This window comes from Barbus barbus (genome assembly GCF_936440315.1).
Source record: "Barbus barbus genome assembly, chromosome: 11".
Lineage (NCBI taxonomy): Eukaryota > Metazoa > Chordata > Actinopteri > Cypriniformes > Cyprinidae > Barbus > Barbus barbus.
Genome location: NC_136739.1, coordinates 18,580,165 through 18,606,355, shown reverse-complemented (window position 1 = coordinate 18,606,355; position 26,191 = coordinate 18,580,165). Strand labels below are relative to the sequence as shown.

At 40.8% G+C, this 26,191-nt stretch overlaps 1 protein-coding gene across 2 annotated transcripts in view; it reads left to right on the top strand.

Moving 5' to 3' along the window:
* Positions 1-26,191, top strand: part of LOC306876835 (diacylglycerol kinase beta-like) — a 130,747-nt gene that overhangs the window by 80,980 nt on the left and 23,576 nt on the right. For both annotated transcript variants that reach the window (XM_079428258.1, XM_079428259.1), the window contains exons 20-22: positions 7,958-8,022; positions 20,612-20,702; positions 25,555-25,756. In XM_079428258.1, coding sequence (XP_079284384.1) covers positions 7,958-8,022; positions 20,612-20,702; positions 25,555-25,756 — 358 coding nt within the window. The remainder of the gene's footprint in view (positions 1-7,957; positions 8,023-20,611; positions 20,703-25,554; positions 25,757-26,191) is intronic.

The window sequence follows — 26,191 nt, the reverse complement described above, 5'->3', positions numbered from 1 at the left end:
CTCTCTAATCATTAGGCCACGACTTCCCCTGAGAACGTGCCCTTTTAACTGCCTACCGTCAAGGGTTGGAGCCCAGACTCCGCTTACAGCTTGCTGCCTACGATGATTCCCATGGATTGGAAAGTCTCATCCAACATTCCATTTGATGGGCTACACGAATGATATCTTGCCTTGAAGAACTAACTCCCATTTCAGGTTGTAATTCACTCCTCCGCCACCAAACAGACCAGCACCCCCCAGAACCAGTCAACGAACCTATGCAAATAGACAATTCATGACTATCTAATCAGGAACGACAAAGAAGATTTTCTCTTGGTTTATGTCTGTATTGGCGAGAGAAGGGGCATCTTCGAGCGGCATGTCCTGCGCGACCCCCCCCCCCCCTCGCCTCTTGGTGAGTACTATTCACCCGGTACACAATTTAAAGCCACTGGCGATAGATGTTTTTGCTTACTGCCTCCGAATTCTCTCTTCCAGTCTGTGCCCACCTCGATTCCGGGTCAGCCGGGAACTTTATCTCGGGAAGCCTCTGTCGTCAGCTCAACCTCTCAACCACAGCCACACAGAAGAGTTACCAAATTCAATCAGTAACTGGCACCCCACTCAGTCGTACATGTGTTAATCACAGTGCTGGGCCTGTACATCTGAAAATTGGATTGCTGCATGAGGAGAACATCCATTTACTGGTTCTGGAGGGTTCCACTGCCGACATTATCCTCGGACGGCCTTGGTTTGTTCAACATGAACCCAATATTTATTGGCATACTGGTGAGGTCCTGAAATGGGCTAACCAATGCTTTTCCAACTGTTTTCCCAATGCACCTAAACCTGTCTCTCCTCCAGTCGATTCCATCGTCTTGAACTCCACGTCCATTGAAAGCCCTCCAGAGAAGTTATCAGTAGACATTCCTGCTTGTTACTCCCATTTCAGTGATGTGTTCTGCCCCCAGAAAGCCTCCCAGTTGCCTCCACACCGGCCATGGGACTGTGCAATAGACCTCTTACCGGGTGAGCCAGTGCCCCATGGGAAAATCTGCCCACTCTCCATACCCGAGCAGAGGGCCATGGAGGAGTATATTGAGGAGGCACTCAAGCAAGGTTATATCCGTCCCCCCACATCCCCTGCTTTCGTCGAGCTTCTTTTTTGTGGCCAAGAAAGACGGAGGACTATGACCTTGCATCGATTATCAAGTCCTGAATAAGATAACGGTCAAATTGCTCTCGTCCCAGCGGCATTAGAACATCTTCGTGGAGCCACCGTGTTCACAAAGTTGGACCTCCGCAGCGCCTACAACCTCATCAGAATACGTAAGGGGGACGAGTGGAAAACGGCCTTTGTGATCCCTACTGGCCACTATGAATATTTGGTTATGCCCTATGGTCTTGTCAACACCCCAATGTTGACAAGACCCCAACACACCAATATTTCAAGATTTCATGCATGAGGTGCTCCGGGAGTATCTCCACAAATTTGTGTTGGTCTACATAGATGATATCCTCATCTACTCCCGGAGCATGGCCGAACATCGCCACCATGTTGCGGAGGTCGTTCATGCGAAGAGGATGATTTTTTGTCAATACATACCTGTCAATTCATCCATCTCTCTGTCCGAGTCCTACTTCTGTAACATATATACCAAAACACACACAATATATATTACAGTATTTGTGTGTGTTTTGGTATATTGCAGGTACATCTCAAAAAATTTGAATATCGTGAAAATTCTGTAACTTATTTCAAAAAGTGAAACTTTCATATATTTTACTTTTCAACATGTAAAGTAAGACATTTCAAAAGTTTTTTTGTTTTAATTTTGATGATTAGAGCTTACAGCTCATGAAAGTCAAAATCCAGTATCTCATATTACAATATTTATATTTGAATTTCATTAAACGACCATCTCTACTGTATAAATTAAGGGTATCTCTTGTTCTTTGAAACCACAATAATGGGGAAGACTGCTGACTTGGCAATGGTCCAGAAGACAATCATTGACACCCTCCACAAAGAGGATAATCACAGAAGGTCATTACTGGAAGGAGTGGCTGTTCACAGAGTGCTGTTTCAAAGCATTGGGTAAGAAAAAATTGGGTAGGAAAAGGTGCACAAGCAACAGGGATGACCGCAAGCTTGAGAATCCTGTCAAGCAAAGCTGATTCAAAACACTTGGGAGAGTTTCACAAGGAGTGGATTGAAGCTGGAGTCAGTGCATCAAGAGTCACCAAGCCCAGATGTCTTCAGGAAAAGGGCTACCAAGCCACTTCTGAAACAGAAACAACGTCAGAAGCATCTTACCTAGGCTAAGGAGAAAAAGAACTGGACTGTTGCTCAGTGCTCCAAAGTCCTCTTTTCAGATAAATTTAAATTTTGCATTTCATTTGGAAATCAATGTCTGGAGTCTGGAGGAAGACTGGAGAGGCACAGAACCCAAGCTGCTTGAAGTCCAGTTTGAACACATTTGTATCCTCATAAATACAGGTACATCACCTGTATTTATGAGGATACAAATGTGTATAATGAGAGAGATACTACAACGTAAACATGGTTTATGTGGATGCTTCCTGTGTCCCTGTAAACCAAAGGCTTAAAAACATACTAAACAATGATTTTTGAAAGCGTAAGAGAGTTGGACAGCAGCAGTACTTTTTGAGGACAGCTTCCTGGCGTGCATTAGTTGTGTTACTCTTTAAAGTGTGGCGTCGTGCAGTGCCCGTTCTGTTTCATGGTATTCACCACAGTGATTGAGGTAGAATGCATTCTGTTCTCTTCCAATGCCACACATGCCAGTTTGTGGAACACCTGCGAGGGCTTTCTGATCATCGAAAAATGTCATGTATACATTGTCAATTCTGTGATAATTTAACTGACTTGAGTAATACCAGACGTGCATAGACCTCAGCAGGTGATAGAACATTTTTAAATATCAGTATTATAGCATTGGTTTGGATATGTGAGGGATAAAAGTCCATGCAGCTTCCCCAACCCCCCACACTTCCTGTACCCTCTCCCATGTGAGCGCTGCAGCACCTGCAAGCACGGGCAGGAAGCCAGCGCAGGTGCTAACGTAGCATCGTCCGCTCGTGGCTTGATCAGCATGCCAGCAGCTATCAGACCCTGAGAATCTCAGTCGCACACTTCCTCCCTGTCTGAGTCTGTGACACGGTGAGCACTGCAGAGTGCCGAGATCCATCGTTATATTACACAGCGAAACTCTGAGACAGGTGTTACGTGTGTGTGAACGAATTCAGGCTCGGGCCTAGTGAAGGATGTGGTGGCTTTGAGCTCTTCTGTCTTTTACATGTGCGTGTGTAAATATAGAAATAATCAGTTACGGTTGCAGACCTGATTCATCAATTAGTTCTTCTGTTTGCACACTGTTGCTTTGATTTTAATCAAGCCTGCTTGACTGAGGGTGGATTCCGCTCTGGGCTGGAGCTGCAAGAGCAAACAACCTCTGGTGCTTTTAACCCACTATTTGATCACTTATGCTCTCAGCTGCCATTAGGTCCTCATAGGCAGAACTTCATATCATTCAAGTTGACAGGATAATGGTCTTGAAGTAGATGATGTGGTAATTTTTCTAAGTAAAGTGTTTAGAACTAAAAAAAAATTCTATTATGGCAGAGCTTTTAATAGTCTCGCGTAGCCAGACCTTCAGACTGACGACTGAAGGTCTGGAATCTATAGTAGCTTTCATTGGCCAAGGCCAAGGCCCATGAGGCCGTTTGACCGAGATGTCAAACAACGAATCACAGTTCGTTTCATTCAGCGTCACGTTTCGGTGCGTGGAAATATCGCCACAATAACAGACCAGTGTGTAAAACTCTCAGATGTATTTTAAAGATTCTATGCTGCGAACTTTAAATATTTCACACACTTTTGAAAATCCAGCGTTTATTTGATCCTAACAAGCACTCGTAATCAGTTGTAAACACAACGGCTTTCTTCATTCGTGAGGGGGTTTGGCGTCATGTCATCTTTGTTTCCAGGCGGAGCGTTAAAGAACGCGACACATGTCTCTCGGAAAGACTGTATGATCTAACCAATCCGACGATGACTTTGAAACTCCTGAAGTGTTTCCACTTTTGTGTGACATATGCATCAGACATTTAGCCAACGGTCCGTGGGCGTGACATCTCAGGCTGAGACTAAGTTTTTAATAATCAGTGGTTGCTAAGCCAAGGGTTAGCAATTTGAACAAAATGCTAGTAATGATCTTCGGTGCATAACTTGTCTTGCACCATTTTGTGCTACCGAATGATACCTCAAACTGTGTGGCTTGTAAGTCAGTGCCGATAGCCTCGTGGCAGTGTGCCGACATATAGCACTGTTGTGCTTCAGGCGTCCCGAATTCAAGTCTCATGGATCTTTTCCGATCCTGCCCCACTCTCTCGCTCTCCCACTTCACGTCCTCACTTCCTGTCAATTAAAGGGATACTCCACCCCAAAATGAAAATTTTGTCATTAATCACTTACCCCCATGTCGTTCCAAACTCGTAAAAGCTTCGTTCGTCTTCGGAACACAATTTAAGATATTTTGGATGAAACCTGGGAGGCTCGTGACTGTCCCATTGACTGCATAGTAAATTGCACTGTCAAGGTCCATAAAAATATGAAAAGCATCGTCAGAATAGTCCATCTGCCATCAGTGGTTCAATCTCAATTTAATGAAGAGACGAGAATACTTTTTCTGTGCAAAGAAAACAAAAAAAAGATTTTATTCAACAATTCATCTCTGTGTCAGCATAGCACCATTTTGGAGAATTTCCACTGGACGCAAGCAGTGTGTCAGCCGTGCCACACGGATGCGCTGTTTTCATTCAATTCAAAGCATGATATATAAACAAATATAGAAGATGTATCCTTGTGGGTGTGGCTGACACAGAACAGCGTACGCTGCTGGCGTCCAGTGGATATTCTCCGAAAAGGCACTACGCTGACACAGAGGAGACAAATTGTTGAATAAAATAGTTTTTTTGTTTTCTTTGAGCAGAAAAAGTGTTCTCGTTGAAGTTGAACCACTGATGGCAGGTGGACTATTCTGACGATGTTTTACATACTTTTATGAACCTTGACAGTGCAATTTACTATTTACAGTTTACTATGCAGTCAAAAAGCTTCGTTCGTCCTCCGAACACAGTTTAAGATATTTTGGATGAAACCTGGGAGGCTTGTGACTGTCCTACAAGCCTCCCAGGTTTCATCCAAAATATCTTAAATTGTGTTCCGAGGACAAACAAAGCTTTTACGGGTTTGGAACGACATGGGGATAAGTGATTAATGAGATAATTTTAATTTTGGGGTGGAGTATCCCTTTAACTGTCCTATCCAAATAAAGGCTGAAAATACCCCTCCCCCCAATCACACAAAATAAAAGTGGCTTGTCAAAGAGTCATTAACTATTTCTCTAAGTAATCGGACTTCATTATGCTTCCATTACGCTAACTTGCTAAATCTGCTCTGGTATATTTATTATATTTTAGTGTTATTTTAATATTATTTAACAATTTTTTATAATATTTTATATTTTATAAATATTTAGAATTTTTTACATTTTCAGTTGATTCTTAAATTTAGTAACTATTACTACGTTTTTTTTTATTTAAATGTTTTTTTGTTTTTTAAAATATTTCGAAATAACATTAAATTTAGTTTAACTTAATGAAATTAAGTTTTAGTTTTAGTAATTTTAGCACTTCAGCTTAAACTTACTTCAGTCAGGTAACATTTCAATTTTTTATTGAATTATTTTTCTATATATTTTTTATATTTATATTTAATTTTATTTGAATACAGATATTTTTTAATAATAGTTTTTGTAGTTTTAGTTGATGATAACCACGTTATATTTTTATAGCATTTGAATAATTATGGTATTTATTAGTTGGTATTTATGGTATTTAGTTTTGAACCACAGCAAGTGCAGATAATGTATGGTGATGGCGTTCCAAAAAATATTATCTTATATATATTTTCAATTAATTTTTATTTATTTTCCATAATATTGAAAACATTTACCCTTGGAATTAATAAAAGGAATAATATCATTGATTTAAATTTACGTCATGGCCCTACATTATTTTAATGCTAACGTAAAAATTTATAAATGAATACTCCTGTGCAGGCAGCTCTTGTAGGTGATGAGCATTGTGGGATCCTTTTTTTTCTTTACTTGTTTGAGGCAGTTGATTTACCATCAACCTATGTTTTCATCTGACAGAAGTATTTGCTTCAAGGTATATGTCTGGAGTTGTAGCAGAAAATCCCTGGACTTTTTTTCGTTCACAGATGAATCTGATGAAGTGCACACTATTGCTATAAAAGCTTTGTTGTCTCTTGTCTTTGTCTGACTGTTCATTTTTCTGGTTTTCAGCATTATCTTCTTTCTTGCCCCCACCCCCATCCTCGTCTGGCGTTCCTGGAAAGCCTCTTTCCTGCTGATATCATCACTTATTCATCCAGCTTCACTCTTTATTTTTTATTTTATTTGATTTTTTTCCTTCATCAGACACTCTAGTACTTTGTCCAGCAGGCCTATCTGCACGATCATCTTCCCCTCAGGCCACAGCAACAGAGCTGACAAGCAGAGCCTTCCCCCATTGCACATGAGCTCATAATGTGAAACAGGGACCTGTTAATACCTGAGCAGCTCTCCTTTCTAGGGATGGCTATTTTTACTGCACCAGAGAGAAAATCACCTCTCGAGCACCAATTTGAAATCATCAGTCTATAAACTCAATGAGCCAAGCTGTAAGGTTTCCACTTTAACATTTTATGGTATTATGTTCAAATGATGGAAAATGTTTCCTATTAGATATATACATAATGCCTGATTGCTTATGCCTGATAAACAATGCCTGATGAAGGTCGCATGACTGGTGTGTTTTAAATTTCGTATTGAAATTTGATTTGCAGATTTGTGCAGGATTCATCTATTTTTGTGAGATATTTTGATATAAAATAAAAAGTAAAGACATAAAAATAGGAATATATTTAGATTGATTTGATTATAATTCCTATAATTTCATTATTTTTAATTCAGTTTCCTTTTTTAGTTGATATGTACACTGCCATCCAAAAGTTTGAGCTCAGTAAGTTGTTTTAATTATCAATTTTGAAAACAGTTGTGGTGGTTAATATTTTTGTGGAAACCTTGATACGTGTTTGCAAGACTCTTTGAATCGGGAAAAAAACACACAAACAAACAGCATTTATTTATTCATTTATTTATTTTTCACTTTTGATCAGTTTAAGTTATCTTTACTCTGTAATAGTACTAATAAATAAATAAAAACACTGACCCCAAACTTTTGAACAGTTATGTACATACACTTTGGACCCTTGTGCTCTCAAAAAACACCATTTATCCTTCAGAATTATGCTGAAAAGCAGAGCTCACTGTTAGGGAGCTACTTTTCTCGCCATTTTCATAGAATGTTTTTATAGAATATAGAACACATTTTTTACTAAAATCATAATTGCATTCAGTGTGCTGAAATGCAGTTATATAAGGAACACTTCCAAATAAAGAACTGAACTAATATAATTGATGCCACTTGATTCAAGTGCAGTGAAGTGTCAATTGTCTATATTACAGTATTATACAACGTTGATTTGTGAACAAAGAAACATTGATTTAAGCCTTTGAATAAATGAGATGTAGAACAAACTACCTAAATTTGAGGAGCACCAGCATGAGTGTTTCGTGTGAGGGTGATATTATTGTTTTTTGTCCACACCTCTACATAGTTTGTGCCTTGTCATTGAGCAGCGTTATGGCTGTTATGTTTGGTCCAGGTGTGCTGTTTCATCTCAGCGATGAACACTTGATTTAGGATGTGCATTCCTTCAGCCAACTGACAACACTTGTCTGTAGCTCATTAGCCAGAGACTTTTATATGATAACCTAAGAGAGGCATTTAACCTGTCTTTCCTGATTTCTGTTTCACTTTTCAGGATGCATCCATAGCACATCGCTTCCACTTGATGAGGGAGAAACATCCAGAGAAGTTTAACAGCAGGTAAGAGAGCATGCATTCATGAATGAGAATATGGAGAGAAGACAAATGGAATAAAAAAAATGCATATGAATGATGCAAGTGAGAAAAGACGTTATTTTAACAGGCATATTTTAACATCTTTGATTTTGTTGGTCTAAACATTCTGTTACGGGGTTGACGAGACGTGAGACATGCGGATCCATATGTGAGGCTTTATTACAAAACATGGTCAGAAACAGGCAGGGTCAGACATCGGCAAACAGGTATGGTGGAGGCAAGACAGAGCAATCCGTGGAGCAAGCGTGGGTCAACGATCAGCGAACAATATCCAAAGGGGCAAGGCAGAGAGATAATCCAGAGACGAGAGCAATAATCCAAACAGGGAGCGAACAGAGTCCAAACGGCAGAGGCAAAGGGGTAAATCCAGTAAACAAAGGCAGGGTCAGACACGGCAAGATAAACAAGGCAAGGCAAGACAAGACAAGACTAAGGCTCTGTAAAGTAGCTATCGCTTGGGGAGTGATAAATGCTAAACAATACTCGGCCCTGAGCAAGAGCAAGTCCCAGGCTTATATGGTGTGTGGTGGTGATTGGAAAATGGTGATCAGGTGTGTGATGTGTGAATGGTGACAGCTGTGATCTGTGCAATGGATTGTGGGAAATGGAGTCCAATGTGCTGTGAGTGTAAAAGTCACTGTGGTGAACGGGTGACCTCTAGTGGTGGTTGACAGGGAGAGCATGGACCAGATTCGTGACATAGCCCCCCCCCCCAAGGAGCGGCTTCCAGACGCTCTTATATAGTCCAGGAGGGCGGTGGAGCGGAGGCGGAACAGGGGGAGGGACGGAGGGCCAGGTCCATGAGGAAGTGGGAAGACCGGGGACTGAGGCAGAACCGGCAGAGCAGGACACCCAGGCGGAACCGGAGACCAGGACAGAGCAAGAGCCCACCAGGGCGGAGCAGACGGACCAGGAGCCCACCAGGGCGGAGTAGATGACCACCAGACCGGAGTAGAAGACCACCACGGCGGAGCAGACGACCACCAGACCCGAGCAGAAGACCACCATGGCGGGGCAGACGACCACCAGACCCGAGCTAGAGCCCACCAGGGCGGAGTAGACGGACCAGGAGCCCACCAGACCGGAGTAGAAGACCACCACGGCGGAGCAGACGACCACCAGACCCGAGCAGAAGACCACCATGGCGGGGCAGAGGACCACCAGACCTGAGCAGAAGACCCTCGCCAGGAAGCAGACTGGGCAGGAAACCATGGCAGAGTCTGAGATCTGGGGGAAACAGAGACAGACAACACAGGGAGAGCAGAGACAGACAATACAGGGAGAGCATTCATGATCTCAGGGGGCGTGGCAGGGCAGGACGAGGATTCATAGACTGCGTTTATAGCCGTGACAGGACAGGGCGAGAGCTCACAGACGGCCTCTTTAGCCGTGACAGGACAGGGCGAGAGCTCACAGACGGCCTCTTTAGCCGTGACAGGACAGGGCGAGAGCTCACAGACGGCCTCTTTAGCCGTGACAGGACAGGGCGAGAGCTCACAGTTGGCCTCTTTGGCCGTGACAGGACAGGGCGAGAGCTCACAGACAGTGAGTTCAGGGGCGGCCTTCATGACCGTGACAGGGCAGACAGTGAGTTCAGAAACGGTCTCCATGGCCGTGACAGGGCAGACAGTGAGTTCAGGAACGGCCTCCATGGCCGTGACAGGGCAGACAGTGAGTTCAGGAACGGCCTCCATGGCCGTGACAGGGCAGACCGTAAGTTCAGGAACGGCCTCCATGGCCATGACAGGGCAGACCATGAGGTCAGGAACGGCCTCCGTGGCCGTGACAAGGCAGACCGTGAGTTCAGGAACAGCCTCCGTGGCCGTGACAGGGTAGACAGTGACGTCAGGAACGGCCTCCATGGCCGTGACAGGGCAGACAGCGAGTTCAGGGACGGGTGCCACCACTTCGGGAGGTTCTGCAGCAGAAGCCGCCACCTCTGGAGGCACTGGAGCAGACTCGTGGACAGGAGAGGCCTCAGGAGCACAGTGTGCAGCCCACACACTCAAAATGGCAACCGCCATAACGGGAAGCACTGAGGTCAGGGGAACAGTCTCTGTAATAGCCAAGGTTGAGGCCCTGGGAATGCCAGCTACTCGCACCGACATCAGTGGTGGGTCCATCACACTGGATATCAGAACTCGAAGGACCGACCTTGAATCCTTGGGTGTGACAGACTCTGGCTGGAGCACTGTGACGTGGTGTGACTCTGGCTTGACAGCGGAGACGTGGTGTGACTCTGGCTTGACAGCGGCGACGTGAGCAGACTCTGGCTTGACAGCGGCGACGTGAGCAGACTCTGGCTTGACAGCGGCGACGTGAGCAGACTCTGGCTTGACAGCGGCGACGTGAGCAGACTCTGGCTTGACAGCGACGACGTGAGCAGACTCTGGCTTGACAGCGACGACGTGAGCAGACTCTGGCTTGACAGCGACGACGTGAGCAGACTCTGGCTTGACAGCGACGACGTGAGCAGACTCTGGCTTGACAGCGACGACGTGAGCAGACCCTGGCTTGACAGCGACGACGTGAGCAGACCCTGGCTTGACAGCGACGACGTGAGCAGACCCTGGCTTGACAGCGACGACGTGAGCAGACCCTGGCTTGACAGCGACGACGTGAGCAGACTCTGGCTTGGCAGGCATGACGTGAGCAGACTCTGGCTTGGCAGGAATGACGTGAAGGGGTGCTGTTGCTGCCGCCATTTTGTGAGTGAGTGCGGTGCCGTGTTCCTCCGCGACACCCACAGTGAACGGAGAGCCCACACACAGCAAAGCATAGTCCATAAATTTACTGAGAGATGAACGGGGACCCTCGCGGATTAACTGAGACTTGAGCGGCTGATTAATGCCCTCACAAAAAAAGTCTATTAGTGCATAGTCTGGCAGATCAGAAAAATAGGCGAGGTCTAAGTACTCCTGTATGTATTCCTCGAGCGGTCTCAAACCCTGCTCGAGGGTTAACAACAGTCGTGCAGTGTCCATACCTGGCCAATGTCCTCTGGAAAAGCTGCTGGATCCTTGTGTGGCCGAGTATTCTGTTACGGGGTTGACGAGACGTGAGACATGCGGATCCATATGCGAGGCTTTATTACAAAACATGGTCAGAAACAGGCAGGGTCAGACATCGGCAAACAGGTATGGTGGAGGCAAGACAGAGCAATCCGTGGAGCAAGCGTGGGTCAACGATCAGCGAACAATATCCAAAGGGGCAAGGCAGAGAGATAATCCAGAGACGAGAGCAATAATCCAAACAGGGAGCGAACAGAGTCCAAACGGCAGAGGCAAAGGGGTAAATCCAGTAAACAAAGGCAGGGTCAGACACGGCAAGATAAACAAGGCAAGGCAAGGCAAGGCAAGACAAGACAAGACTAAGGCTCTGTAAAGTAGCTATCGCTTGGGGAGTGATAAATGCTAAACAATACTCGGCCCTGAGCAAGAGCAAGTCCCAGGCTTATATGGTGTGTGGTGGTGATTGGAAAATGGTGATCAGGTGTGTGTGATGTGTGAATGGTGACAGCTGTGATCTGTGCAATGGATTGTGGGAAATGGAGTCCAATGTGCTGTGAGTGTAAAAGTCACTGTGGTGAACGGGTGACCTCTAGTGGTGGTTGACAGGGAGAGCATGGACCAGATTCGTGACACATACATTTACACCTGGCATGAATATAAACACAAACCTTTCTCTATCAATTTGTGTCCAGAGATCAAAATCATTTCAAATGGAAGTTTTATCATTTGACCTTCGCCAAAAAAGAAACCCTGATGAATCACCGCTCTATGTCAGGTGTATCACAATGGCGAGCGGCTGACTGTTTCAATTTCTTTGCTAGCTCGAGTAGAGTCAGTTTGCATGGAGTTTTTTAATTAAATGTTATGCAGCGGTGGAAAGTAAACCGGTCATGTGTCCTTTAGAGAAGGCCATTCAGAGTGGTAAAGTAGAAATTATATAGTCTAATTTGGACCCTCTACTATTATCTCCACTCAGTTGGATCATTTGAAGTAAGGAGGAGAGTTGAGCAGGTAGAATGGATCAGGATGATGTTAGCGAGGCAATTCAGCATGAGAAAGGATAGCAGTGAAATCATCATTGCTCAAAGCAATTTGTAGCTTACAATAAGCCTCCATCAGTCTTCCAGCAATAAAAGGGTAACTGCTAAAACTGACCCTAGAACAGCACTTTGGGTCGGCTCCATAAAGTATGATGTTTTATCTTAAGGAACAGTCCCTCAGAGCCTCTGGTGCACTTTACAGTAGCCGTTCTGAGCTCCCTTTGATGTGGATCTCTTTCAAGTCCGCTCTACTGTTATCTATTCTCTTGGTTGATGCCTCTATTGAGAAATGCTGTAAAAAGCCTGTCTAGCCCTTGGCCGCAAAGCACTCTGAAAGAATGGGGCTTTTTGTTAAGCGCCATTGGTCCTGCTTGGTAAGACTCCAGGCATTTTAGGTTACCATTCATTCCCAGCAGTTCAACTCAATAAGGCAGCAGAAATATTGAGATTTAGTTATTGGTTGCATAATCTGATGTTGATTGGACAAGCAGTCTTCCACTCATAATTTAATATATAATTTTTATGTATTTTATAAATGTGTGTGTGCTGTATTTTTGCTCAATGTATGTATGTTGGTACCTTTTTTAAGTTATCTATAGACATCAATATTGAATTTTGTTGTTCGTCGTGTTTTGGTTATCAGCCATAACATGAAAATTTTATTATAAATATCTTATAAATATCAGCCAGAACTTTAAAATGAGTGTATCCCTGCTGTTTGTATCACAGCACCTGTCTGTGGTCATGGCTTTGCAGGCAAGCTTTCAGTCGATACAAACAGTGAAGAATCCCTGCACTCACTCTTGGAGCGCCAATCAGATTAAAGGACCAGAACTGTTGTATAATGCAGTTAGTATAATGCATAAAATGATTATTCACTCTTTAAATTCATGTTAGGCATTTTCTAGTGTCTTTCCACTAACAGAATCTGTAAAACTGTTCCACAAGAGTGGCAGTGAAATGTACCGAGGTCATATTTATGATGTCCTGTATACAGAGCTCTGCTGTGAATGCTGGATGCTGGGATTATGTAAAGATGGATGACAACCACCGTCACACGGTTTTACATGTTAGAGTGAGAACCTGTCACGGCAGCACAGCTTTTTTAATGACTTTTAAAAATAAGTCCGTAATGACTCGTACACGATCTGAATTATGGAACCTGCCTGGCTGAATTAACTAGTTCAACTGTTTCAGTCGTTCATAATTCATGCACCTAGATTTCCACAGCGCATTAAAAGTGTTACAGTTCGATGCCAAAAATCCTGTGGTTTCGCCACAATACGGGGTGTGCAGTTGCAAGTTTCAGTCAAATGTGGTTCATTTGCAATTTATCTTTAAATGACTGACGGACGGAGAGTCCAAAATAAGAATAAATTGATATAAATATTATGTCCTCAGCCCATTTAAATCATTCAGTGTTTAATCCCAGAGTGAGTCACCCAGAAACACAATATAAAACACTGCCAAACCAAATGCTTTATCTGCTTTGCTTTGTTCTGCAGATTTAGAATAGTCAGCCAGTGCATCTGCCAATCTATGGCTTTCTAATGAGGGCTGCGCTCAGTGTTTTTAGGATTTGGGAACGCACTCTCAGAGGCAGCGTGCCACCAGATGGTACATAAATGATGGTTGCCATGGAGTTGCACGATTTATCCTCATCGAACCTGTTTATGTGACATGTTTCAGTCCACCTGTTATACTTCACTCGTGTTTAAAAACAGTGCTTTTAGTTTTAACTGGATCTCAGAGTAATGATGCAAAATCCACATTAAAATCGAATGCAAATTCCATTCGGGTGTGTTTATATGTGCGTGCATGTGTTAACATCCACACGCATTCCTACAGTGACGTGCGATAAACATGGGGAATACGTGTGACTTCTCTCGCCTCGGCGTTCTGTGATCTGCATCAGGGAACCCGCAGCCCAGGTGCTAATGACCACGAATGCACAATGGACCCGAACCTCTGTGTCCGCTCCTCCCAACGGGGCAGCCAGAGGAAGTTTTGGATTAAGAGGTGTCAAATTGCCCCATAGAAAAGAAAAAAGCCCTTTGAGATGCCTTTGTCTTTTTGATTAAAATAACAATGACAGCTCTGTGGACAGTTAGTTTCTCAAGCAAACAATGGCAAGAAGATGAGAGGCAGGGCTGAACAAAGTGTGTTCATGGGGGGTCTTGTTTCCCCTAATATCACGGTGATTTCTGTTGAAGACTAATTTCAAAGTAGTTTAATGGCTTAACTGTTTAAATGCAATATAGAAAAAAGCTACAGAAAAAGTAAGATTCCAGTAATGGTGATAAGAATAAAAAATCTGCAATAAATGGAAAATAAAGATTCAACATTGATGACGTTAATGAATGTTAAGAATATGGTAATTTGGTATTAGCCAGCACTGTCAGTTGAAAAATATTGATGGAAAAATTATCTGTAATGTTTTTTTAAAGGGACAGTTCACAGTTCAAAAAGGAAAGTTCTGTTATTAATTACTCAACCTCATGTCGTTCCAAACAGGTAAGATTTTCATTCATCTTCGGAACACAAATTAAGATATTTCTGATGAAATCCGAGAGCTTTCTCACCCTCCATAGACAGCAACACAACTGCAACGTTCAAGACCCAGAAAGGCATTAAGGACATCATTAAAATAGTCCATGTGAATAGTCCAACTGTAATTTAATGAAGCTACGAGAATACTTTTCGTGTGCAAAGAAAACAAAAACTTGTGTTCCGAAGATGAACAAAGGTCTTTCAGGTTTGGAACGACATGAGGGTGAGTAATAAGTAACAGAATTTTCATTTTTGGGTAAACTATTCCTTTAAGGTGAACTCATAAAATGATGTGTTTAAAGTAGTAACAACAAGTGTTGTTACATTTTTTTCCACATATAATATCCCTAAATAATATTATTATAAAACCCGAAGACTTGTCATCTCTTTATTTTGTATTGGCACCCACCATAAAATCTCTACTGTAGTTATCATGGTAAAATTATTATTCATTATTATTATTCAATTATTATTATTATTCATAAAGATTTGAACTTGACTGAATGAATGCTTCACAATTACAGTATGATAACGCTTTGTATGCGGCAGTCAGTGAGGGGTGGGGGTGCATTAAAATGCATTTATTTCTGCCTCAAAAAGCCATTGATTGATCATCAGTATGTAACTCAGCATGCAGTTAGACTACTGTATTTTTACATTGATCTGTGAAAAGCATTGAGGTCAGGTAGACGTCCCTTTTTTTCTTTGCAGCATGTCATTTTCACCATAAAAATCAAATATGGTATTAAACATGCCATTAACGGCTGCACTCTGAAAGACATTTGTCTGCTATGGCTGTTCATTTGTAAAACGTTTTTGTCTTTTTTGTCTTTTTTTTATCTTTTACGCTCGTGTTCTTTGCAGACCCTTTACAAATATTATGAAAGACTACTCTTGTCAGTTTTCAAATATATCAGGTCTTTATAACAGAGATTTTGATTGCTTAATGTCATTGATTTTAAGTTGGACATAAATCCTGCATTATGTTATACTTGATAGAAATGAAGCTATTATTGAATGAATAGAAAGAAGACCTCTTTCTTGAATTTATCCCCACCAGCCTCCAATCAACTTTTTCTTCCCGGGTTAAATTAGTTGATTAATGTAATAAATGTCATGAGATGAGACTGCACTGTTGTGACACCTCCTCCGATCACGTGACCGACAGAGGAAAAGGCCAAATATGGTCCTGACCCAAGCTGCCGTCTGTCTGCTCAGCATGTGAGCATGTGTTTCATAACCCCTAAGAAGGTGTCTAGGTTATGTCTATGTGAGTAAGGATGTGTGTGTGCATTGGCCAATTCATTTTGTATTTTAGTGCAAGGACCGTATGCGTGCGTGGGTGTGCGTGTGCGCAAATCCCTCCGTGTGCACATATGTGTGTGTGCCGGGACTCAGCAGAAACCCAGCGTGGCTATGTTCTGGAACCTGTTGTTCCCTGCTGCTCCATGCCCATGGTGGGGAGGAAAAAATACATGCTTCCCTTCCTCACTGTCTCTGGCTGCTGCCAATAGAGCAGCCCAACAGAACGTACCCCCTGCCCTGACCCTCCTTCCCACACACACATACACACACACACACACCCTTGCTGTGGAGCAGGTCACAAGCAGACTGCTACCTGGAATCAGACCACAGAGACATAGAGTTAGCTGAAGATTAACAGCTTTAAAAAATTATCATTTGACACCATCTGTTATTATTATGTTGTCAAATTAATACAATAATAATAATAACAATAATTTGACAACATCCACATATTCAAAGTTGACAAAATTGTTTAAAATAAAATGGATTATTATTATTATCCATTTAAAAAAAATAAAAATTCAACTTTGAATATGTGGGTTGTCAAATTATTATTATTATTATTATCCATTTTATTTTATACAACTGTTTCAACTTTGTTCACAAGGTGCTTTTCAGAAGTGACAAAAGATTTTCAGATTATCAAATTGACTAATAAAGAATATTGCTGCAATTCAAAAAGTATTATTATCTGTTGTGTTGTAGCATCTTATGAATGATGTCAAATTATCAAAAAATATTATTAATAATAACTTTATCCAGTTACAACATTGTTTACAAAATGCTTTTCAGAGATAAGTCAGATCAACAAATTGAGAAATTGACCAAGAATATGGCAGCAATTCAATAATTAATATTTTATTATTATTTGTAATAATAATCATTATTACTATAAATGTTATTTTATAAGAAGTTATCAACAATAATGCACTAATAAAAAAGAACATGCCTGGAAAAAAAATTGCACTGTATAACACCTTTTACTGTAACAACATTTTACTGACGACTAAAAATGTTACTACTGACGATATCTGATTCTCTAATCTCGGGGAGTTCAGCGCAGGATACACAAAACACTTGCTCTTGAAAGATGGCTCAGTACCCAGTTTATTTGGACCAGCGGCTCCACTGAATCACAACCTGTAAGTATGATAAATAATAGATGCTTTTATTTCCATCGAGCATTCAAAATACAGAACTATGGCAATGGGCCTATTGTTTCCGACGCGCTGTACATGGTAGACCAATCACAACAGACTGGGCCATCTGACCAATCAGCGCAGAGTAGGCTCACAGAACTTTAGCCCCCAAATACCCTCCTCCCTCTACAGCACACCCGTCCTTAAGCTCACTCCCATTTGAGCTGTCAGTCAGAGGCTGTATCCGAGTCCCGATCAGCAGGATAAGGACTGAGCTGATTGGTGCAGTGATACAGAGGCTGAGAGCTCGCAGGTCAAAAAGTCATCAGTCTCTGAAGGGATTATGGGAGATGGTTATCTGGGCCGATGACCAGCAGGGTGTGTGTTAGTGATTGTGTTTGAGGAATGTGTTGGTTGAATTTAAAGGTTCGCTGACCCGTAACATCTACTTCTTAATGTGCTGATCCAGATTTCGAGCACAACTCTAGTCAAGAGGATTTTAGTATGACATTTTAAATCTAGACGACCTCTTAATGCAGTTTGATTGCTGCACTTTTGTTGGATGGCCAAAGATGCAGGCTTTTAGTCTTTGCAGCTTCCTCCAAAGCCCAGAAGACAACTTTCTAGCAGGCTGCTAACAGAACTTTATTTTTCTCTGAATCAAACTGGGGGTGGAATGGAAAGAGAAACCCGTGGCTAAATGTTTTTTTCCAGAGCTCCTCAGATGGAAGTTAGCTAATGAGGTTAGGCAGCTTGACCCTGTTGAGATCGCAATGTGGGCCTAATTGTGATCTCAAATCTGCTCATAATCTCTTAATATGACAGAATGAAGGTAGCAAATTGCTGGAGTATAAACTGAGGGAGAGGACGACAGAATAAAGTTTTAAAGAAACAGTAGCAATGCTATCAACTTGTAACAGTGGTTCATCTGTTTTCAAAACAGAGTCGCTTTTCAAGTAACAAGCAGATTTTCAAGCAAGTTTTGTTGTGTGGTGTATCACAACAAAACTCTACATTGCTATGTTTGTCACATTGTATGGTATTGTATTGTATGGCGTTGTATTACAACTGAGCAAATGAAGGTAATGGTCAAACACCCAACTCTAAAATACCTGTCTTTCTAAAATTATGTATTATTGTCGTTATATTATTTACAGTAATGCATTTTACAGTAATACAATATTTGATATCAAATTAAATATTTATTAAAATGTTTAATAAATATTAATACATACATAATAAATATGTTTAAATATTAAATGTATTATAATATTTACATATTAAATATTATACATTTAATATTAAATTTACAGCATGCTTTATTCCAGGATTCATAGATTGCATTTGCATAATTTGACTTTAAAAATGAAGTGTCAAAGCACTATTTTTTCACTTAGAAATAGCTAGTACAAACTAGCGCAAACAATTACAATGAAACCGCAAGGAACACATTTATTTAAACATGAAATTTTGAAGTAGAAAACCTGAAATGTATTTTCTTGTAAATGTCCTCCAAAATCTCCAAAAAAAACAAACTTGTTTACAATGTATTTAACTTAAATTGTATTTGTAAAATATATAAAAATCCAATTTTATAGATAGATAAGCATGTTGCCATCAATACCTCAGTGGATTACATGCTTTATATAGTTGATACTGATGTTTGCTCTGTGTCCATCCCTTGTGGCTCTTGAGAGGCCCCCATTGCTTGCTGTCTGTTATGCAAACAATAGTGTTGTCATTATCAGCAGAACACCCCTTTGCAGGGCCTTGTCACTGGTTGTCACCATCTGATGAGTGTAAATTGCCATGTTTCGTAACCAAAGTGAAAATGCAACACATTTACAGTAGAGAGAAAATTGATAGGGTCCTGGTGTTATAAAGTCATTTGTTTTATATATATTTTTTGTGCTCTTATATGTACTGAGCTGAAGCAGAAGGTCTTCATTATAGATAAGTCCTACCCTTGTGTGAGATATTGGCAGCGTCTGTTGTCCTCAGCTGGCTCCTCTCAGTTTTAATGTCAGATTGCGCACATGTTTCCTATGGTGGCTCTGGTTTCTCCATGGAAGCTGAGGCCAAGTTCACTGTCACTCATGTCCTCTCACACCTGTCTGCCTCAGCTTTCCTTGTAGCGATATCAATATTTCAGAAGGCCAGGGGGTGCAGAGGGTGACAAAATGAACTGGCCCAAAGGCTTCCTGGCCAAACCAGCCATGTCTTCAAGAATAAGCAAAGATTGTAATGGGTAAGATGAGACAGAAAGAGTCATGTTAAAGCACGCCTCATACCATTTAGTTTAATTCAAATGAATGTGACAGAGTTAGACCTGTTTAAATAACACATGCATTATAATGTTTAAAAGTTTGGGGTTGGAGAGATTTTGCAATCTTTTTGAAAGGAGTATTTTATGCTGACTAAGGCTACATTAATTTGATTTAAAAAATACAATAAAAACAGTAATATTGTGATATACTTTTACAATTTAAAATAACTGTTTTCTATTTTAAAATGTAATTTATTCCTGTAATGCAAAGCTGTATTTTCAACATCATTACACCAGTCTTCAGTGTCACTTTAGAAATCATTTTAATATGCTGATTTGGTGCTCAAGAAACATTTCTTATCACATTTGGAAGCATAAAAAGAACAAAAAAAAAACAATTTGAAAACATTATCACAGTTGTCAAAGTTTCAAAAAACACTTTTGATCAATTTAATGCATCCTAACTGAATCATTTTTAATTTCTTAAAAAAAAAAAAAAAAAAATCTTACTGACCCCAAACTTTTGAGTGTTATAGTGTGAATTGATTGTAGATTTACCATCATAGAGTGCTGTATGCTTTCCATGGCTAAGTAAATTGTAAATGTGATGCCGTTATTAATGATTCAGCTACTAAACTAAACAAAAACACAATTTTTGTAAATCCATGTTATGTATTGTTGCAAATGAGGTACTTTTGGAAGTTTTTTGTTTAAAGTTAGATCTGAGAGCAGTTGTCTGTTTAATCCGTTGACAGCCCAAGGCTCTGTTCATCCCATAATATTTATTTTCACGCCAGTATTACCATTGGGGTGTGTAAATGCAAACCTGTTTGTTGTTCCAATGATAGAGCAGCTGCACACCGAGTCGTCATTTTTTACTCATTATGACTGAGCTTGAGATGTTGCATTTAAATCCTGTTGAACATTAGTTTTCATTTGTCAGTTACTCCTCTGAGTTCATCTTAAAACATTTAGACGCCATTTACGAAAGGATCCTCACCACCTTCACCCATCCTTTTTTTTGCCATGTTAGCATTTCAGGTTTATAAGATGTAAATACATTACAGCTGGTTTTTAGATTACTAATTGATCAGAACCACAAAAGATCGAGTATTTATGCATAACCTAGTTGTTTTTCATGAGCTTTCTTCATAACATCACAACCAGAAATGTATTGTTTAAATGAAATTTGAAATAAATGTATTCGTTTAACTTCTAATTATTTTTGTTCTCTCTCCTTAGGATGAAAAACAAGTTGTGGTACTTTGAATTTGGCACCACAGAGACCATCTCAGCCACTTGTAAAAAGCTGAACGAATCCATTGAGGTGGAGGTGAGTTCAGGACATTTATCCTCAACATTGCCCTGTTTTACTTGACAGCAAATGTTGTAATTATATACAGCCGCATTCACAGTCATTTAACTGTGTATATGGTCAGTATGTCCACTGAATACTTCCTTCAACAAACGGTGATTCATTAATGCAGCTGGCTACAGTATCTACAGTAAACATCAGGCTGCTCTTACACAGTCAGCGTTGAGGAAACATGTCAGAACGTCTATGAGAGGCACACACACACTGAGAGGCACTGCACGGACAGCACGCCTGTACCAAATCGCAGCCTGGTCTCATGAAAGTGCTTTTCAATGGCGCGATTTTCTGTTTCTATTTGGTTTGCTTATGATACACACCTCTAAACCATTGCGTATTATATGGACGATAAAGTCCGTTTTTGCGTATACATAGCACACCAAAAAGAAACAGAAAATCGTGCCTTTCAAACACACTTTCATGAGATCGGGTTACAAACTAAGTACAGTGAGGGGAAAAATGTATTCATCCCCTGCTGATTTTGTACGTTTGCCCACTGACAAAGAAATGATCATTCTATAATTTTAATGGTAGGTTTATTTGAACATTGAGAGACAAAATATCAACAAAAAAATCCAGAAAAACGCATTTAAAAAAAGTTATAAATTGATTTGCATTTTAATGAGTGAAATAAGCATTTGAACCCTTCGCAAAACATGACTTAGTACTTGGTGGCAAAACCCTTGTTGGCAATCAGAGGTCAGACGTTTCTTGTAGTTGGCCACCAGGTTTGCGCATATCTCGGGAGGGATTTTGTCCCACTCCTCTTTGCAGATCCTCTCTAAGTCATTAAGGTTTCGAGGCTGACGTTTGACAACTCAAACCTTCAGCTCCCTCCACAGATTTTCTATGGAATTAAGGTCTGGAGACTGGCTAGGCCACTTCAGACCTTAATGTGCTTCTGCTTGAGCCACTCATTTGTTGCCTTGGCCATGTGTTTTGGGTCATTGTCATGCTGAAATATCCATCCACGACCCATTTTCAATGCCCTGGTGGCTTCAATGCCCTGGCCCTGACTGTACATGGCCCCGTCCATAGTCCCTTTGATGCGGTGAAATTGTCCTTTCCCCTTAGCAGAAAAACACCCCCAAAGCATAATGTTTCCACCTCCATGTTTGACGGTGGGGATGGTGTTCTTGGGGTCATAGTTGATGCCAAAGAGCTCTATTTTGGTCTCAACTGACCACAACACTTTCACCCAGTTCTCCTCTGAATCATTCAGATGTTCATTGGCAAACTTCAGTCAGGCCTGTACGTGTGCTTTCTTGAGCAGGGGGACCTTGCGGGTGCTGCAGGATTTCAGTCCGTCACGGCGTATTGTGTTACCAATTGTTTCTTGGTGACTATGGTCCCAGCTGCCTTGAGATCATTGACAAGATTCTCCGGTGTAGTTCTGGGCTGATTCCTCACCGTTCTCATGATCATTGAAACTCCACGAGGTGAGATCTTGCATAGAGCCCCAGACCGAGGGAGACTGACAGTTATTTTGTGTTTCTTCCATTTGCGAATAATCGCACCAACTGTTGTCACCTTCTTACCAAGCTGCTTGGCGATGGTCTTGTAGCCCATTCCAGCTTTGTGTAGGTCTACAATCTTGTCCCTCTTTGGTCTTGGCCATGGTGGTGAGTTTGGAATCTGATTGATTGATTGCTTCTGTGAACAGGTTGTCTTTTATACAGGTAACATGATGAGATTAGGAGCAACTCCCTTTAGTCGTCATCGTATCTGCGAGTCATCTGTGTCAAGTCACCTGTAGCGTTTTTTTCCCCTGTTGGCAAAGGAATGGACCCACCCTACTCTGCCTCTGATTGGTTTACCTTAATGTTCTTTCCCTCATCTAACCAATCTCACTCCTGAAGCCTAACCTTTAGACGCTGCAGGCAACTGTCCATATTTTGGACGGAATTCATTTGTATCTGCTGTAAATTATGGTGTTCCAATTTAAATGGTGATTACCGTGTGAGGCTGCTGTTTTTTTTCCCCTTTGTTTTATTCGTTTTGCGTGAGGCTGCCGTTGCGATAGCTATGAAGATTGTAAGTTACGTTATCACTACAGTAACGTTATTTCGCTACCCTTTGCAAAAATGCTCCTCAGTCTCGACCTTAACATTTGTCTCACATATCAGTAAGCTCAGTGCTTGAAGTGGGCCGGTACGCATCAGTACGCAGTACCGGCACTTCTATATTTTAGCCTTTAGAGTACCTGCACTTTTTTGTGCGTACCGGCACTTCTGACATGTTGCCAGTACTCAAAGTAAAATCGTCAGGGTCTGGGTGATTAGGCAATATGATCCCATATATGATTAGAAATTATATAGAAACTATGTAAATCACACTACCCTGGAGGGATCACCTCTCATTTCGACCAATCACGTGAATGAACGCAAGCGGAGTCGGTCTACTTCATTGTGTGGTGAGCGAGAGCATGTCAGGGGAGGCTCGCGGAGTAGTAGAATAATAATTAATTATTGATTACTAATTTGAATCAGCAGTTTATAACGAAAATCATATCTTAAAATGAAAAGAAGCAGGCTTTTGCAATCACATCATTTTAAACCGTAAACTCCTGGAAAGTCCAAGGATCCAGTGAACGAATTCAAACAGTAAGCTCAAAACAGCGCTAATGCAGAGAAAACACGGTTGATTTCATCAGCAATTAAGGAGAGAATAGTAACTTATGTCCTGATGTCAGTAAAATTATTATTTTCAGCGTGTATTTGGCTTAAAAGCAAGAGTGTTTTATAATGAACGCTGATTATGCGGTGGTCAGAGATTTAGCCATTCTGAATGGATCCGTATATTAAAGGCAGCCTTTAGTGGTCTTTGGCGTCTCCCTGTGGTCCTGTTTGGTTTTGCAGCTTGACTTGTGCTAATTTGTATTGAAAACTTTTATTTAATTATTGATTGACTGATTGTGAAAAAAAAAAAGTTGAGCCAACTCAAAAATCTGCTGAAGCTGGTTGCCTTAATTTTAAGTTGGCTCAACTTTTATTTTTTTTTTATTTTATTTTTACAATGTATAATACATACATTGTGATTTATTAAAAAGTACTTATTTATTTAAAATAAATAAATGGGGGGGGGGGGGGTGGGGGTTTAGGAAAATGCACTAAAGGCTGCATTTTCGCTCAAACGTCTTTTAATCATATAAAGGTGTTTATTCTTGAATGGTGCACTGCAAAAAATACTTTCCTAATTAGAGTTTGTCTTGTTTCTAGTCCAAATATATCTAAAAATTCTTAAATCAAGAAGCATTTTCTAGACAAGTAAAAATTGTCTTGTTTTCAGAAAAAAGTCTAAATTAAGTGAGTTTTTCCTTAAAACAAGCAAAATAATCTGCAAATGGGGTAAGCAAAATCTTATTTCGAACCGAAAACAAAATTATTTTGATTCAACTTATTTTTTCTGAAAAAAAAAATATTTGATTTAAGAATCATTAGATATTTGGACTGGAAACAAGACAAAAAAATGTAAGAAAAGCATTTTTTGCAGTGTGTAACATTTTCTCCCAATAAAGCAGTTTGACTTGCCATTGTGTGTGAAATGTGCTATGGGGGGTGGGGGGGTTAGTTTGTCACCTTTTTCACTCCTGTTTGCACCCCTGTTTCTTTGTCAGTGAAAGAATCAGCAGGGGATCAAATAATTTTTTCCCTCACTGTAACTTCTGTAACTTTAATAGGTAATTGTGTCAATTTACTTCATACAGTAGGCTATACAGTTTTCATAAGCACAGTAAAATGCTGTTTATTTAGATCATTTGTATCGTTGTATCTAATGGACTCTCTGAGGGATGAAATCCTAGAACTGCCCCTGGCGTGCATAGTGAATGCAATGAGTTTCAATGACAATGAAGAGTATTTAACTCATATATTCTTTACTGAAGTGCTTGATATTTAATCCAGACAGACATAAGGTAGCAAAGACAAACCACAAACCACAAAATTATTCATTTAAAAGGTAAAATGCCTTTCAGTTAAAATAATTTTTAGCTTGATTTGAGCCTAAATGTATGAGTGTTTATTTTTATTTGGACTTACTTTATAGTTATTATTAAAAGCATAAATGTGATTTTATTTTTCTGCATTCAGGTACAAAAAAGCAATTACTAGCATAAAAAAAGTAAAAAAAAAAAAAAATCCAATTGGCCGCATTACCAACATAGCTGCTTAGTATACTAACTTTGATCCAGACCGAAGAGGGATATGTTTCACAATGGTTATGAAATTAGAAGAGCTATGAAAACATCAACAGCTGAGGAATTTGCTTTAGGTAAAAGAAAGTTTCTTTCTCCCACTCATGTGTGGGATCTCACACGGATAGAGGCGTCTCATTATGTCGTAAACATGTCAGCAATTGTCTTTTGAAGTTTGTGTACTTTTCCACTGTACTGACGCCCTTGGTCTGATTCAGGGTGGTCTGTGACATCATACAATACTGTACAGCATTTCTATTTTTGGATCGCCCGCAGGCATTTTTAGACTAGTTTCACATCTCTCGTGTCTGGAATGCGACTGCTATTAATGCGCCACTCCTAATAGTTAAGTACATGAATGCAGTTTAATGCTTTGTCGCTCTTTTTTATAGAGTATACAATATTTTACATTATTTTGGGGTTATTTACTTTTTTGTAAAGATATTAATACATTTATTCTGCAAGGATGCATTAAATTGATCAAAAGTGACAGCAGAGGTCATTTATAATGTTAGAATAAAATGAAATATGGAGAACATAAAAGGCTCTTTTCCAAAAAAAAAAAAAAAAGTGTATAAGTGTATTTTACAATTTTTTTTTGTTTTTCTCTATCTGTCCCAGTGTGATGGCATCATTTTGGATCTCAGCAGCACGTCTCTGGAGGGTATCGCTGTGCTCAATATTCCCAGCATGCACGGGGGCTCCAACCTGTGGGGCGAGACCAAGAAAAGACGGAATTACAATCGCATGAGTAAGAAAGTGCCAGAGAGAATGACTGGCAGCACTGTCACCGATGCCAAGGAGCTCAAGTTTTGTGTGCAAGGTGAGTCAGACTGAATTAGATCTGGGTTGCTCCTGAAATGTTCTTACAACCTACAAGTTTCTAAATATAGCAGAGACGAAACCAAAGCACGCACATCGACGGCAAAAAAATAGCAGAGGAATTATCCTTTTGCACTCGGTTGTTGCTTCTGGCTGTTTCATTGTAGTACATTTAAGTGCTGATGACGAAATTGATTGAAACCTCTGATTTCCTGCCACTTCTAATAAATTTCAAATTACTGGGCATCTTCAGTAGATCAGCACACCATGTGGAGCCGTTTCATATGCAGCTCTGACTCACAACTGCTGTGGAGGAGCCGAAAGCTTTTAACCAACGCTAATGAGCAGGAGTCTCTCCGGCTGCTCGTTACACTGATGTTCAGTCTCACTGTGTTTTGGGACTTCCTGCGTTCGTTTCCCAGAGTGTGAAGCGCTA